General features: G+C 40.6%; 1 protein-coding gene across 1 annotated transcript; it reads left to right on the top strand.

Annotated features, from left to right (window-relative positions):
• The first annotated feature begins 1303 nt into the window (after positions 1–1303).
• zer1 (zyg-11 related, cell cycle regulator) lies at positions 1304–16482 on the top strand. Its single transcript, XM_029445468.1, is given in 17 exon segments — positions 1304–1440; positions 2603–2820; positions 2934–3084; positions 4526–4980; positions 6702–6875; positions 6995–7109; positions 7271–7277; positions 7280–7416; positions 7531–7704; positions 8397–8612; positions 10001–10042; positions 10198–10317; positions 10520–10635; positions 11667–11855; positions 14322–14419; positions 14733–14835; positions 15784–16482. Coding segments are annotated over 16 exon segments (2352 nt in total). The 5' UTR covers positions 1304–1440; positions 2603–2653; the 3' UTR covers positions 15872–16482.
• Positions 16483–17439: the final 957 nt, after the last annotated feature.

The following is a 17439-nucleotide window of genomic DNA, read 5'->3' as shown; positions in this document are numbered from 1 at the left end:
TAAATTTCATTACAACCTCCCCATTTATTTTGTGTACAAGTGGAATTGTCATGACGATGCTAGATGAAAGGCAAGGAGGTTACCAAAAAGTATAAGATTCATCCCCAGGGTACCATGAATATTGATACAAATATATTTTGCACTGGACCAAGTGTGAGTCACTCACTGTCCCCCTTCGGCAGTTGCAGTCCCGCTGCATGCCATGCTGCCTGAAAACACATAGTGATGAATACACATACCCTATATGTGATATGACTGCCTGATGTTTCTCTTATTGCAGTGCAGAGAGTGAGAGGTTCAGTACCATGTGTGTCTGCACAGTAGTTGTTTCTATGCCTCTACACCCAATACTTATTTGTTTGTTTAAAGGTTATTTATCTAATTTACTAGATAAATAAATAAAAAGTCACCCTCAATGAAACAAGTTTTTGCATTTATTCATATGTTAACTGTGTGGAAGGAAAGTTCTGCAGAGCACACTGGCATGGCTGGATTAAGGACCCCATGGGGCAAATTTGCTGTTGTACCCCTATTGATATTACCCGCAAAGGTGTCACAGGTCCACAAAATTAGGTAATATTGCATGTCTTGCCTCAGTTCAAATCATACTTTAGTGGTGCAAATTTCTGTAACAAATTTGCAATTAACCAGATTATCATTAAATCACATTTTATTTATACAGCCTAATATCGCAAATAACAAATTTGACTTAAGGGTCTTTACAATCTGTACAGACACCTTTGTGCTTTGACCTTGAATCTAGTTCCCATAAATCTTGTAAGGCTCTTGAGGTCTGGGGCAGTTAACCACCTGCACCCTCGGATGAGTAAAGATTCAAAGAATTATAACACAGAATAAACCATGTTGGAACAGTTTGGTTCACAGTTTATTTGCATAAAAGGGTAAAAAAACAAGGAGAGCGGAGAACAACTAGAACTAATGTAGGTTTCTTCTAAATTGTTTTGATTAGAAAACAGAATACATTCTAAATAAGATTGCTTAAACTATTATTATTATTATTGAAAAGTTCAAAGAAATGAACTTTTTGTATGGATGGAGTAAAAAAAAAAGAATACACGGTAGGTTACTTACTACTACAACTATTAATTATAGTAATAAAGCTACTACAACAACTACCAATAATAATTATAATAATGTATTATGTTAATGAAACAGGAGTAAGAGATATACATTGTGACAGAATAACAAGAATATACTATAGCAGTATAACAATTAGGAACGGGAAGGACGAGTGATGGGAATAGAAGAGGAAGAGGAAGAACAGGAGGAAGAGATGGGGAAAGGAGGAGGAGAGAAGAAGTAAGAGGAGGAGTCTGTTTGTTGACATCGGACGAAAACGAAAATCAGATGAGTGAAGACTGGTGATAATAACTTCATTTCTCGCCGTCATCAAGACATATAGCCTTGGCGAAAGCTAAGGTAAAGCACTTCCTGATGAGCCACTCAAACACCGCTGACCACTGTTTGTAGCCTGCATTTCCACACAGAGTTCTTAGCTAGCGCTACTAGCTATGTTAGCTAACATCATAGCAGGGAAAGTCACCGTTAGCCACAAGCTAATTTAGACGCTGAGATGCACTGGTGACACCGTATCGGCAAGTTGAGGCTTAACTTAGAATAACAAGTGTCGCTCTTTGATCATTTTGGCTAATTGTGAGTGAGTAGGCGTAAAGTTGTTGTCAGTTTGTCAGTAGCTATCTAGCGTTAGTGTTGTTAAAGTAAATAATTCTACAGTGTAGCTAGCTAGGAAGCTAGCTAACTTAGTAACAGTCTGCCGTGTCTCCCAGGATTTATTGCTGTGTGGTTAACTAACAAACTAGTAGCACCAACAAAAAGACAAGACAAGGCAAGTTAAGTTACTAGCTTCCGTTTATCAGCAGGATTCATTCAGCTTAATATAAATAAGATAAGATAATTTAGTTTGTAACGTTAATGTTGAAACAAGTTGTTGTAACGTAGACAACATTAGTTGCTAACAGTATCAGCCATAGACTTGACGGCTAACTTTTCTAAGCATGAAATGTCTACAATGCCTATCTACAAATGAAAATATGAGTTCAGATTATTATGGCAGTAAGCTGTTTTGACAGTATTATGTCTGCCATTTAATTTCTTACAAATGGAAGATACAGTAAGAGTTTGTAGAACATAAATGAACTGCAATGTCTTGTCAATGTCTTTTGATGTTTCGACTTAATTTGGCATTGAATGTCATTACTTTAGTTGCTAAATCTGTCACTCACGATTGCAATCAGTTTAAGTGTTTGTTTGTCACCACACAGAACATTTTACATAAGAAAAATAAATAGTAACCAAAAACATTAATGTGTTGCTGAAATGAATGCCAAAGACAGTAGGTTAATGAAGCAGATATTAGCTTCTTGTGGCAGTTATAATACCAGTGACTTTACACATGCACTGTTTTTATTCACATTTGCCTCCATGCAAATCTCACATCAGAAATATGATTTATTCAAGTCAGAATCTCAAGGGGAACCTTTTTAGCTGTTTCCCACCAGAAGCACCCTCCTATGAAAAGAAAGCTCTCATAACCCTTTACTTTGTCCGATGAATGCCTAAGGTCCCCTGCACTGCCCTGTCTTTGATCTGAGCTGGAGAAAAAGAGGCTAACATGGCAGCCAAAGCAGGAGACAACCCTGACAGCCTCATGACTCTGGCAACAATCTTCTGCCTGAGGAACCTTAGGAAGACCATGTGCTACCAGGGATTCAGGAACAAGCTCTGTCTGCGCTCGGACATCTTCCTTCCCAGCGAAATCTGCGACAAGCTGGTCAACACGTACGTAACATGATACATTTTGTTTACCAAATTTTAGAATTTCCATTCTATCAAAAATGCCTCGTGTTCATCACAATATTACAGATTCAATGTTGTTGTTTTTGTTTGAACAGATACATGGACTTGGTCCACACAGACAGTAACTTTGAACCACAGGAAAGCTTCTTCCAACTATTCTCCGACCCTCGAAGCACCAGACTGACCAGGGTACAGCTGAGAGAAGACTTTGTGCGTGACAGAGATCTGGAGGCCATTAAAAAACAGGTGGGATATCGGAAGTTGGTGTTTCAGAATAAGCTGGTAACATCTTTCATTTTCCATATTACCTCTGTGGAACATCTCAATTAGTAAACTTAGACAATGAAAGCACCTATTCACCTTTTTATAGGAAAATTAAAGGAACTGGTCTGCTGGGCTAAACAGGTTTTGGACCACTCTCCGTCGTGAATGCTCACAGAATAAATTGATAGCTAATCTAACTCCTGGTAAAACTTAAAACAAACATATTTCCCAAAGTATCAGAGTGTTCCTTTAATGTAGCCTTCATTATAATCTGCCTTTTTTAATTGGGTGAGTGACATTCTTTGTGAAGTCAAATATTATATATTTTAAACATCTGATCAGTTTGTGTTCTGTTTCTTGAACATTTATCCAATTCAGCTCATCAAATTGTACTTTGTATTAGTAATCGTATTCATTTTTTTTAATATCCAAATCTCAGAATGTTCAAAGAAGATCTTCAGGATGTCCTTAGTGCCAGTGCTCAAAATTGAAAGTGTTCAGCCAAATAATGTCATTATAATCTATTATTCTATAGAATGTCCATATTCACAAAATGGACCATTGAGTTCCTTGAGTAACTGTTAAAGGTTCAGTGTGTAAGATCTGCCAGAATTTAAATTTAAACCATTAAAACAATGAACTAACATTATGAACAGAGTGTGAAGAGGTAACAGTGCTGACGTTAAACACGTCTCTGTGTTGTGTTGCAGAGATATCTACTGAAGTTAGCATGCTAACAGCTAGCTGCCCTCCGTCCAGCCTGTAATACCACTTGTTCCTCTAGAGGTGATAGTGAGTCAGTGTAGCTGCAGTCTGCCTCAGTACAGAGGGAGAAGAAGGACAGCTGTCTGACTCTTGTAAATATTAGACTTGTTCCTGTTTTATAGTTTGTTTACTGGATTAAATTCAAAGAGGCAGAAAGGAGAAACCCCGCACCACCTCTCCTCGTCCTCCCAGCTGTCAGGAGGCTGTTTCTCTGAGTGTATATCTGTCTGCAGCCCCGGGAAACAGCGTAGCTTCAGTTAGCAGTTAGCTGGAGTTCAGCCACAGCACCGGGGAACTGCAGAGACCGCTGTAACTCTATGCAGTTCGTTACCCACTGTACCATCTTAGTTCTCTATAAAATCATGCAAAACAAGTTTGACGCAACATACTCACATGTTAAATGTATGTTTACGTTGGTTCCACAGATATTGTAATATTGTGTAGCTTATTTGTCTGGCAATATATTGGATCATCTGCATAATTGCCAGTATTGTCATGGCATAATTATGATGGGTGATGTATCATCACAGGTTTTATTGTTAACCTGTGGCCAACCAGTAACTCAATAACTCAGTCTTTGATGATTGCAGCATACTTATGTCAGTCCAATTTTAATATGATTCAGTGATCCAGTCATTTTTTACTTGTTTTTTCCCAGGACCTGATTGAGCTCCACCTCACCTACTGCAACAGTCTGTCGTCCCGCAGCTTGAAAACATTGACCTGCTTCCGTGAGACCTTGGTGTCTCTTTGTCTCTTCGGTTGCAGCCACATCTTCTACAGGAAGGGCGGCGCCCCACTCGCCTGCAATGAAGACACCGAGGACGAGGAGGAGGAGAGCCCTGCTTCTCGGCAAGCATTAGAGACGGACTTTAACTTCCAAGGATTCAACCGCCTCAGGTTGCTCAACTTAGGTGGCCTGCCTGACGAGGTAGATGCTGAGACCCTGCTCAAACCCCTGAAGTCACTCACCTCACTAGATCTGTCGAATGTACCACTGCTGGGGACAGCTTTTCTCACCCAGTGGAAAGACAGACTGGCGTCTCTTGTTCTCTACAATGTGGACCTGTCAGAGGAGTTGGTCAGTACAGTGGTGGAAATCATTAATCTCAGGTAAGGTGGGAGGGGGCTTTTATGTACAACTTGTCATTATCCTCTTAACACACCCTGGTATTGCAGTACTTGTACATATATCCAGTTGATTGTGCCTGATTTTTATTTAAGTGAAAACGACACACATTTTACTGACGTGCTGGGGAAATTTGAGTTGAAATAAAATGATGCACTGGACTGAAGTTGTAGACTTGAAGATATTTATGGATTTACTGAGAATCTGCAGTCCCTTTTTATGTGCTTAACAGTCCAATTGTGTTGGGTACTTGTTTACTAAAGGACCACACCAAGCGTTTGCAGTGGAAAAAAGTTGAAACTTGTGTTTCACGCAATATCTATATTATGGCATTCCTGTTCAGAGGTGTAAAATATGGGAGCAGGGAATGAACATTTCTACAAGTATTCACTGCAACTCATTTATCGTAGATCCGAAATACTAAGTTACTTTCCTGGAGCTCTCCACTCAGCACCACACTACAGGATGTTATATTATTATTTATCCGTTTACAGATATGTTCTAGTCAAAAGAGTTTAAAAGTTTACCAAAAGTCATTCAATCACTTCCAGTCATCAGTATGAATGCAGTTGCAGTCAAAATGTTTTCTCCATTCATTAAGAAATGTACTCAACATGAGTGAAAGCAGCCCAGCAGCAGATCTTGTTTAACGGCACATTATGCAAATCAGATGAACTGCAGCTGGGTTCATTTGCTCATGTAGTCTTAGCATATGACCTGTAAAAAGAAAAGAAAAGGTACAAATTGCACACGTGCAATACATGTCATGTGTACAGAATAATAGACATAATAATAATAATAATTAACATAGACAATCCTTATGACAAAAATAATAATGTGTTTGATAGTAAACTTGCATGAAAATAATGGATTGAGCTTTGCATGTGTTTTATGAGGAAGGAAATGCATTCATCATGTCAGAGCTCAAGGATACGCACAATAACTTGATTATTTATAAGAAAACTCCACAGGGTGCTTTTAATGTTCTACATGGCTGAATACACTCTTTCCTGTTATTTTGCATTTTTGTAAGAATGTGGTACTTCAAAATGTGGCTTAAAATGATGAAGTCAATATAAATTACGAGGTTCAGGTCAGTTAATTTATATTGCAGCTATAATGGCTATTTTTAGAATGATGCATGAAATGACAATGTGAAAGGTGTCTTTGGTAGTGATGAATCATCACTTGAATCTGTTGCGGCCTTTGTCCTTACCAAGCTTTACAGCAAGTTTCAGCTCATTGTTTATCTGTCCGGCTGCAACTTGACTGTCCTGCTTCCCTCGCTCTGCTCTGTCGTTTTTGGACACAGTTAGAAACTTGCTGGCGAACTAAGTGGAGCAACTTTGTCAGGTTATTAATTTCAGTGGTGTACAAGGGGAATGCAGATAAACGTGTACCCATGTACATGCAATATCTAATGTAATCTATTTACATCATCCTTAAATGATTGAATAATGGACGGAGGTGATTTTATTAGAACGTCTGTGAAATCTCAGCCAGCAAATTTCTTTCAGTTCTATTGATTAAAAAAAACTTTGAATCATATTAGATTAAAGGAAAGGTTTGGATGTCGGTCCTAATATATTTGCTTCCATCTCATAGACAATATCAGTATTTATAACTGACAAAAATGAATTACCATTCATTTAAATCATTTGACAAGAATGTGTCACTGTCAATAATAAAACCCTGCATTCTTCAGGCATCTTGACATCTCGCGGGAGAGCAGGCGGACCTCTAAGTTTAAGATGACCAGGAAAATTCTGACTGTCATCGTACAGCGTCTGGTCAACCTGGTGTCGCTGGACATCTCGGGTCACATTATGCTCGACAACTGCACAGTTCCACACATTGAAGAAGCTATGGGTCGGCCAAGGTCTGTAATCAACTTTAGACTGAACATTGAATATAACATTTTTATTTATTAGAGTTATTTGTCATTTACTTTCAGATGAACAATAAACTTCTGAACAAGACAGTTTTTCTCTCTTTCAGCATTGAGCCGTGCAAGAGCAGCATCTATCCTTTCCAGGAGCTGAAGAGACCCCTGCAGTTTCTGGGCTTGTATGATACCACCCTCTGTAATGTGACACACATCCCTGCGTATAAGGTACTGCTTATCTAAAGGGCCGGACACACATTACATAATGGCTGATAATACATATTTTGGGCATCACAACTAAAGCGGCAGTCCATTCTGACAAACTAGTCAGAGCATTCAGTGATAGAAATGTGCACATATTACATCTGTGTGTTGCTGGCCTTGTTCAGGTGACTGGATCAAAAATGAAGAGCAGGTCCTGAATGCCATTGAGGCTTACACAGAGTTTCGTCCTGAGCTGGCCCACAGAGCCATCAATCAGCTGTTTGACATCGCCAGGATACAGCACTGCAGCCAACTGCTTCGAGCTTTGCAAGTATGATACGTTTAGGTTGGGTTGTTCTTTGCCAGTGATCTTTGTGCCATAATTCTGCATGTTATGCCAGTGCCACTCTCTCATACCTCTCCTTTAAACATACTGTCTTTTCAGCTTGTCATAGCAGCATTGAAGTGCCATAAATATGATAAGAGCATCCAGGTGACAGGCAGCGCTGCTCTGTTCTACCTGACCAACACAGAGTACCGCAGTGACCAGAGTGTGCGGTTGCGCAGAGAGGTCATTCAAGTGGTACTAAATGGAATGGAGCAGTACCAGGAGGTCACCGTAAGTCCTCTCTGACAGTAGAAACAGAGTAATGTACCTTTTTAACAACTGTACTTGGATTGGCTATACTGAAACAAAATAGATGATCGGATTAGTACGTAGAGGACAGAGCATACTTTAATGCTTTAATGCTATACTTTAAAGCCATGTCAGAATAGTGTATATCCATTTAACCATCCAAACAATGGCACTTTTTTGGTGCTGACCAAAATGTCTAACACAGAGTATCGAAAATCGTCATGCTCATATTTATTCTCTTTAAACGTAACGCCTCAGACCTCGGCTGTTGCCAGCGCGGAGGCGTCCCTCCATCCGTCCCAGTCTTGTGAACGCGATATCTCAAACGTCTGGAGGGAATTTCTTCAAATTTGGCCCAAAAGTCCACTCACAGATAAACTGATTCGATTTTGGTGTCAAAGGTCACCTCACAAAACTTGTTTTTGACCTTAAATCAAGAATTAATTTACTAATTATGACAATTTTACACAAATATCAATATAATAGGATAGAATTATGAAGTTATGACATTTTGGTTTTGACTGATTGGAGGAGGCATGCAACTACAAGTCGGTATATATATAAAATTAAATTAAGATCAACTTTTTGATCCACATTATGTTGCTCTTCAGACTTGTAGAGTTTTCAGTTGGAGTGGTAAACCTTGCTGTGTCCCCATCCCTGTCCCACACCAGGTCCAGAGGAACTGCTGCTTGACGCTGTGTAACTTCAGTATTCCAGAGGAGCTGGAGTTCCAGTACAGTCGGGTTAACCAGCTGCTGCTGAAAATCCTGGAGCCATCCAGGCAGGATGAGTCCATCCAGAGAATTGCTGTGCACCTCTGCAATGCTTTGGTCTGTCAGGTGGACAACCATCACAAGGAAGCTGTGGGAAAAATGGGATTTGTCAAGGTAACATCAGGATGAGCTTTACTCGTTTAACTTTCCCATATTCCTGACAGATTACATCAGTTATGAAACTAAAATGAACCTTCCTCTATTGTCGGGTAAGATATTAGTTTTGCTATTAATATCGACTTGTACTTTTGATAAAACATACAAAGGTCTACTTAACTTAATATTTAAATACCTGTGGGAAAAGTGTTTGAGTCATTCTAGCTATCTAGGAGCAGTAGGCAGGTACAGTAAAATAATTGTGTGTGTTTGGCTGTAGAGGATTGAAATAAGACAAAGATGCAGAATAATTTCCCTGGCTCTGCTTTTGCAGCCATTTAATGCAACATAATCTGACAATACAATAATAAAAAGTGTGGGTCTGTCAAACCTGTGCAAGCACACATAGTTATAATATTATGTAGTAGTGATGCGCGGGTTGACCTACACCCCTGGGCGTGTTTGGGTGAGCGTAACAAGCGGGTCAAAAAGTGACAAAGCAGCGTTCCGAGTAACTTATTAATTACTTACAGAAACCTTGCGTGCACTAGTCCACCTTCCACTTTTCTTCCCCGTCTCTCTCAAACACGTCCGCTTGTGTATTTCTTTGTTTTAGACCTCAGTCCTGATAATTGTGCTACTAAAAGTGGTTTGCGGGTCAGGTTAGCGTGGTGGATTAATGCATATCTTTGTGGGTCGGGCGTTGAGGATTGGCTCTCATAACAGTAAAACCTGTGCATCACTTCTATATCCGATTGCTCTAATTTACCGTTCACTTCACCAGCATCAGAATATAGGTCACCATTTAAGATGTAGGCAATATATTTCAGAAGCATCTTTTGTTATATTTGTTGAAAGTCTCTTTACACTCGACATCAATAATAGCTCAAATGCTTTGACAAGAAAGAAGACAAAGTCCGGTATCTGTTGCTGTCGCAGGCCTGTAATAAACCCGTCCAATCATTACATTTTGACTACATAGAGTATTTGGATGGCCTACCTGCTGTCTACCTACCTTCCTACGCACACCCTGACAGTGCACTCATTGCGCGGGACTGGAGTCTTCCACAAGGCTAGGCAGACAAAGTTTCATAATACTAACATGGAGGCTTGACAGCTGTGAGTATTAACAATAGCCATGTTCGCTGTTTACGTTTAAGTGTTTCTTCCATGTGAATGAGACATGAGGTAGTTGGATACGGTTAGCGAGGATAAGGATGACAACAATGCGCTCCTCTCACCTAGCTTTAAGCTGGGACAAACGTTACTTTACTCTCTCATTAAAAATGTTTTGTGGTACTGTGCAGTAATTTGGGAAAAATCTATTATCCTGTAGCAACACAGCCCATCACCCTGACAACTGTCAGCTGATTATGGTTAAAGTTGTTGTTTTTCCTCTTTCACAGACGATGCTGAACTTAATTCAGAAGAAGTTACAGGACAGAATGGTGAGTCTTTTATTCTTTTGAACTTTAGCTTTTATTGCTTTATAGACACGAGACCGACTCAATATACTATTATAACCATCATATATCTTTGTCAAACTGCTGCAATCAAATTCTAGGATTCTTCCTAAACAGGGTTTGTGTTTGTTTCCCCTCAGTGTGACCAGGTGATGGAGTTTTCCTGGAGCGCTCTGTGGAACATCACTGATGAGACGCCCGACAACTGTCAGATGTTCCTCAACTGTCGGGGCATGAGTCTGTTTCTGGAGTGTCTACAGGTGAGTCCATACTTGCCCACGCTGCACCTGTTGTGTCTTTTCTGAAACTATAAGAGTTCAATATATTTCTCACATGTATGGAAGTTTAGTGAAGTGTTTACTTTATTAAATATCATACGTTTGGACTATTACGGCAGTAGTCTCTTGATATTTCCACTGCGTAATAACATACCTCTCCTCTCATTGTATGATCTTACTCCAGGAGTTTCCAGACAAGCAGGAGCTTCACCGCAACATGTTGGGGCTTTTGGGAAATGTTGCTGAGGTCAAAGCACTGAGGCCACAGCTGCTCACCCCGCAGTTCATAACTGTATTCAGGTAAGGGAACTGTTGAAACCAGGGTAAGAGTGCACCTGTCATAAATAAAAGAGTAAAAAACAATCCAAAAGAGGATATTTACATCACCTGCTGTTTGACACACACGTCATTTATGATGATGTATGTATTACATTACATTACATTACAGTTCATTTAGCTGACGCTTTTGTCCAAAGCGACGTACAAAAAGTGCAAACAATCCTGGAGATACAACTCCGAACAGCAAGAATCTTGTAAGTACAATAGCTTCGAATAGGTACAATCGTGAGGTACAAGTGAACACTGTCTTCAAATAGCCAGTTTGAAGTGCAACATAAGTGCAACATACAGAAACAATAGAATACAAATTCAACTATTAGCTATAAATAAGCCAAACCATACAAGTGCAACATACAAAGAACAGTTCATTTGTTTCTTCATTCGCCGAGGTGCAGTCGAAACAGGTGAGTGTTCAGTCTGCAGAAGGTGTGATGGCTGTCTGCTGTCCTCACATCAATGGGGAGATCGTTCCACCATTTTGGAGCCAGGATAGCAAACAGGCGGGTTTTGTTTGAGGGAAATCTGGGTCCCACTCGTAGTGAGGGAGTGGCGAGCCGATTGGTCGACGCAGAGGGAAGTGAACGCGCTGGGGTGTATTGTTTCACTTTGCCTGCAGACTACAGTGCATACCAGACTACTGATGGGCAGATCTAGTTAGTTAACCCTCAGTAAACATTATATTACATTACAAAAGGCGCATACCGTCACATACTGTAGCATAGCAATGACTCTATGACAACACAGAACAAGATGCATAATAATTGCACCTTTGAAACATCCACTCTGCCACACCACAGACTTACCCACACAAATAATAATACTATACTAAACTACCAAAATGAATAACAGAAGATACAGATAAACTAATAAAAACACAACTGAATTCAGCGTTAGTAATTCAAGTGAAATGTTTGTCTGAAGGTAATTATTTTATACAGACCTCATCAGATACCTGTTTTCATCTGCCCCCTCACTGGTTGATGCTTTGACAGTAACCTGCTGGACAGTAAGGCGGATGGGATCGAGGTGTCGTACAATGCATGTGGCGTGCTTTCACACATCGTGTTTGACGGGCCGGAGGTATGGTCGATGGAAGATCCACTAAGAGACTCTGTGATGAATAAGATGATGGATGCCATCCAGAGCTGGGACGTCACCTCACGCCGCAACATTAACTACAGGTGATCATCTGTTTAATATTTCATGTATGTTATCCTAGCTTGTCGCGAAGTGTGCTAATCAACACTCGGAAGTTAGGCAAATTTTTGCAGAGGGGAAAAAACTGTCATGGCCATATTCACAGGCGTCCCTTGACCTCTCACCTTAAGGTATCTGAATCAAATCAAATCAAATGTATTTGTATAGCCCAATATCACAAATTATCCCACTTGTCTCAGTGGGCTTTACAGACTGTACAGGTTACGACATCCTCTGTCCTTAGACCCTCGCACCACACAAGGAAAATCTTCCTAAAAGAAACCCCATAATTAAAGGGGGAAAAATGGAAGAAACCTCAGGGAGAGCAACTGAGGAGGGATCCCTCTCCCAGGACGGACAGACGTGCAATAGATGTCGTGTGTACAGGATAAACAACATAGTACAAATACAACATTTGACAGAAATTATGTTGTGTTGGAAAAGAGAAAGTTTGGATGAATCCAGGAAAATGTCAATAAGGCTTCCCGGTGTCCAGCAGGACCAGGGCAGCAGGCGCTGTCACGATTCATGATCCTGACGTAAACTTTATCAGTGGCAACCTGCCACATGAGAGACAGACACTCCGGGGATGATACCCCGGATGATGAGTTAGTAACATACATTTACATAAATGCATACAGATAGAGAGGGAGGGGAGGAGAGAGGAAGAGAAGGAGAAGGAGGAGAGCAGGGAGGTGTCCCCCGGCAGTCTAAGCCTATAGCAGCATAACTAGGGGCTGATCCAAGGCAAGCCTGAGCCAGCCCTAACTATAAGCTTTATCAAAAAGGAAAGTCTTTAGCCTGCTCTTAAATGTGGAGAGGGTGTCTGCCTCCCGAACACAAACTGGAAGCTGGTTCCACTGGAGAGGAGCTTGATAGCTGAAGGCTCTGGCTCCCATTGTACTCTTAGAGACTCTAGGAACCACAAGTAACCCTGCAGTCTGGGAGCGTAATGCTCTAGTTGGTTTATAAGGTACTAAGAGATCTTTAAGATATGCTGGAGCCTGACCATTAATTGCTTTGTAGGTCAGGAGAAGGATTTTGAATTCTATTCTGTATTTTACCGGGAGCCAGTGCAGAGCAGCTAATACAGGAGTAATATGATCCCGTTTCCTTGTTCTTGTCAATACACTTGCCGCTGCATTTTGGATCAACTGAAGAGTCTTACGGGACTTTTTGGACAACCTGATAACAATGAGTTGCAGTAATCCAGCCTTGAAGTAACAAATGCATGGACTAGTTTTTCTGCATCATTTTGAGACAGGATGTGTCTTATTTTTGCAATGTTACGTAGATGACAATGGGTTCTATGGGTACCCACGAGTCTCCCCTTTACATACATTTCCACTTTATGCTAATCTCATGCAGTTTTGGGTAAATATCTGCAGTATAAATGTGTTGCTTTCGCCTATTCTAAAAATGTTGGTTATTTCAACATGCTGGGCTCCCTAAACAGTCTTGGAATTGCATACATTGTGTATGACTGGAAAGCTGAGACTCTTGTGGATTCAAAATGCCCAACTTCATGTGTGATGATGTAAGCCCCCATAGCAGCCAATTCATTGTAGTGAGACCATTTTTTAAAACTTGACCTTGCTGTATAAAATGAGCTGTAGTGAGCTCTAGGATAATCACAGAATCATAGAACTTTACACACACAACTAGAGACGGAGGGCTTTCAGAGGCTGTATGGCTTTCCCAGGTTTATGGACAATAAGAGGGTTTCTGAGCAGTTTCCAGAACAGAAGTGCTCGCCATCCAATCACCAAAGAAATTCTAGCAGAAATCTCCAAACTTCAAAAGTTTTTGGCAAAATCAGAGCATGGATGTTTCTGTGGTGTTCCTCAATGTCTTGGTGTCTTAATGTAGTATTATGGAGGGACTTCTGACATTTTTTATAAATTCTCAAGGGATCAAAAATGTTTGCTGCAACAAATTATGAGAAATAACAGAGCACGTGAGTGGCTATCATATACTTCAATCATGATGTTCTAAGCCACATCATGTAACTGCGTAGCTCACTACGTCACAAGTCATGAAATATAACAATGAATGGTTGGAAAAACTTGTTGGTGTAAAGTAATTACCGAATAATGTTATAACATCCCATCTCTATGTAGAACGGTAATTATAAAAAAAATTTTTTTACCAAACTGGGGCTACTGTTGACGATGCATCATGTTTTTCAGCAGTTATTGCTTCATCAACAGTTTCATGTTAGTATCAATACTGTGGGACCTCTGAAAGTAAAGTTTGGATCATAGTGGTCAGTAAAAAAAAACCCACAAATGTCAGTGATGTGAGTACTGTGTGTAGATTTAAATGTATATGTTAGATGCTGAACTGAGTATCAACATCAGTGCATGTTTAAGCTGTGGTCTAGCTGTGCAGCACAGCTGTCAGTGGGTTTTCTTTCTTTTTGAATTTTTAAACTGACTTTGGTCTCTCAGGTCATTCGAGCCCATCCTGCGACTGCTGCCCCAGAGCATCGCCCCTGTCAGTCAGCACTGGGCCACATGGGCTCTCTTCAACCTGGTGTCAGTTTACCGTGAGTATCTGCCGACTCAACGTTTAGAGTTGTTCTTGATCCGCATTGTCACTGGTGCTGGTAACTTGTGTTTCACTTACAGCTAGCTTATAATAATACACATGCTACAATACACTGGTATTACTGGTGCATATTTAAAATATTACTTCCTCTTGTACTGTTATCTAACCTTAACTTTTGTCTTTCACTTGTCACCAGGCTGCTTGTTCTTTTATTCAGTCTTTACTGCTGATATGCCTAAATTGTGCTGCATACAGTATCGCACAGTTATTGTTCTCACAATCTGTCTCTTTACATTAATTTCTGTTTTCAGCAAGAAAGTATTGTCCCCTGCTGATAAAGGAAGGAGGAGTAAGTCTTCTAGAGAAAGTTCTGGAACTGGAAAGCTCACAGCCAGAGACCAAGGACATGGCAAGGTAATATTGACAGCTTTCTGTATAGGGTGTGTTAGAAAGAATCCTGAGTACTCTGTAGCTTATTGGAAGGTTCTATTTGCCAACATAAATTCTACAGCTGATTACTCAGAGAACTAGAAGAACTAGTTTTCCTGGTTTGGCATTGTTGCTGTTGCACCGAGTAAAGACAACGATAACAATTATTTTGTCCAATAATTTATTGCAAACAGTCGACAGTCATTTACTGCAGCAATCTAAATATATAGAAACGCAGTGACTTTCACACCTGTGGCTCATTTCATTAAGTCTATGCCAATGAAAAAGATCCATTCTTGTCTTCTCGTTGTGGTTGTGCAGTTTTGACCTAAATGCTGCTGACTGTTGATTGTTTAACTCTGGGTCTGTGTCATCCCTCCCAATTTGGTTTTGGCACATGTCTCAGAGCACATAGCATCACTAACCCAAATGAGTTACAGGGCAGTTAGACGTAGCATTAGCTGCTAACACTGGTATTACTTGCCTTCTGTTGCTTTACTCTCGGTAAACACAACATTTATATCTTATAAATTGGCTTCTGGTTTAAGAAACTTGAAATGCTTAATAAAGATTGCAGGCAGTAATATACATGGAGGTCCTGGCATTTCTTTCACTGTGGGCATGTTGTGATCACTTCAAGCAGGTCAGTTCTTCTGACAGGCTCTTTATTTAAGATGAGGCGCCTTCACTGTGAAACGCTACATGAAACCTTCATTTGGCTGTAATAGAAGTTTAGCTTTTAAATTCATGCTAATCATCAATCACAAAATCCTTTGGTTATTCGGATTTACTCTGGGTTAGGTGAGAAAGCACCCTCAATGACATTTGTACCCAAACATACGCATGCGGATTGTATCATTCACATCATCACAGAAATAGACGCTCTTGGACAGAACTTATCTTTTAGTTAACTTGTAAAATATTTATTTCCAGCAAAGTAATGGAGCAGTGTGAAAACTTCAAAGAAGAGCCCATGGAAACAAATCATGGACAGGAGGTAAACTATGGACAAAGAGGTTGACTCCACAGGAACCATGATTCCCAGCAAACATCCAACAAACCAACCTAAGGCCCCTCCTACTGTCATCACCAGTCATCAGGGTCAATTGTGTGCATTATTCTTATCATCATCATTGTAATTATTTTGTAGAGCAGAAATGTGTCTCTGATCCTCCTCACAGTAGTTTGGATAAAACCTTAATATATGACACAAAGGATAGTGTGTGTGTGTGTGTGTGTGTGTGTGTGTGTGTGTGTGTGTGTGTGTGTGTGTGTGTGTGTGTGTGTGTGTGTGTGTGTGTGTGTGTGTGTGTGTGTGTGTGTGTGTGTGTGTGTGTGTGTGTGTGTGTGTGTGTGTGGTCTATTAACAGAACAAAATAGTTGGGGTGATACTTGGTTCTCAATGGAAGGAAACTAAAGTCCTCCCTTGCTCACTTCTATTAACTGTGTAACATTGAACAAAATGCTAAAGGCTGTGTAGTGTCCTGCACCGCCATCAGAAGTCTCAGCTCTCTCTCACTGCTCTCACTTCTCTCTGTCTCTCCTGCTCTCTCTCTCTCACTGCTCTCTCTCTCTCACTGCTCTCTCTCTCTCTCACTGCTCTCTCTCTCTCTCTCTCTCACTGCTCTCTCTCTCTCTCACTGCTCTCTCTCTCACTGCTCTCTCTCACTGCTCTCTCTCACTGCTCTCTCTCTCACTGCTCTCTCTCACTGCTCTCTCTCTCACTGCTCTCTCTCTCACACTGCTCTCTCTCACACTGCTCTCTCTCTCTCACTGCTCTCTCTCACTGCTCTCTCTCTCTCACTGCTCTCTCTCTCACTGCTCTCTCTCTCACTGCTCTCTCTCTCACACTGCTCTCTCTCTCACTGCTCTCTCTCTCTCTCTCTCTCTCTCTCACTGCTCTCTCTCTCTCTCACTGCTCTCTCTCTCTCACTGCTCTTTCTCTCACTGCTCTCTCTCTCACTGCTCTCTCTCTCTCTCTCTCACTGCTCTCTCTCTCACTGCTCTCTCTCTCTCACTGCTCTCTCTCTCTCACTGCTCTCTCTCTCACACTGCTCTCTCACACTGATCTCTCTCTCTCTCACTGCTCTCTCTCTCACTGCTCTCTCTCTCTCACACTGCTCTCTCTCACACTGCTCTCTCTCTCTCACTGCTCTCTCTCACTGCTCTCTCATGCTTGTGGAGGCCACTGAGCTGTTGACAGTGAATATTAGCCATCATGTGTGTAGGCTGCAGATGAACATCACACTGATGTTGACGGGAGGGAAGTCTTCCCAGACTTTGTGGCACAATGATTTTTTTTTTTGTCATATATGTAAATATTCTCTGTTTGTCTCATCCTTTTACTGTGTGTATGTTTTATAATATAACTGTAAACACTCATGACTTTACTCTATATTTAAATTTGTTTAGGTTTGACTGACAAATGGTCAGTGCTAAGAAAGTATATATACAGAATACCCAATCATTCAAATGTAGTCTGCCATTCCTGGATTCTCTGTTCTTTAAAGGATTATTTAGATGTAGTTGCTGCTTGCTTCTGTTTTTAATTATCTGGCATTTTAACCTGATTTGTTGATTCATTCTGAA

This window comes from Cottoperca gobio, chromosome 12, assembly GCF_900634415.1.
Source record: "Cottoperca gobio chromosome 12, fCotGob3.1, whole genome shotgun sequence".
Taxonomy (NCBI): Eukaryota; Metazoa; Chordata; class Actinopteri; order Perciformes; family Bovichtidae; genus Cottoperca; species Cottoperca gobio.
The sequence above is the reverse complement of the archived record's forward strand: the minus strand, read 5'-3'. Positions and strand labels throughout refer to the sequence as shown.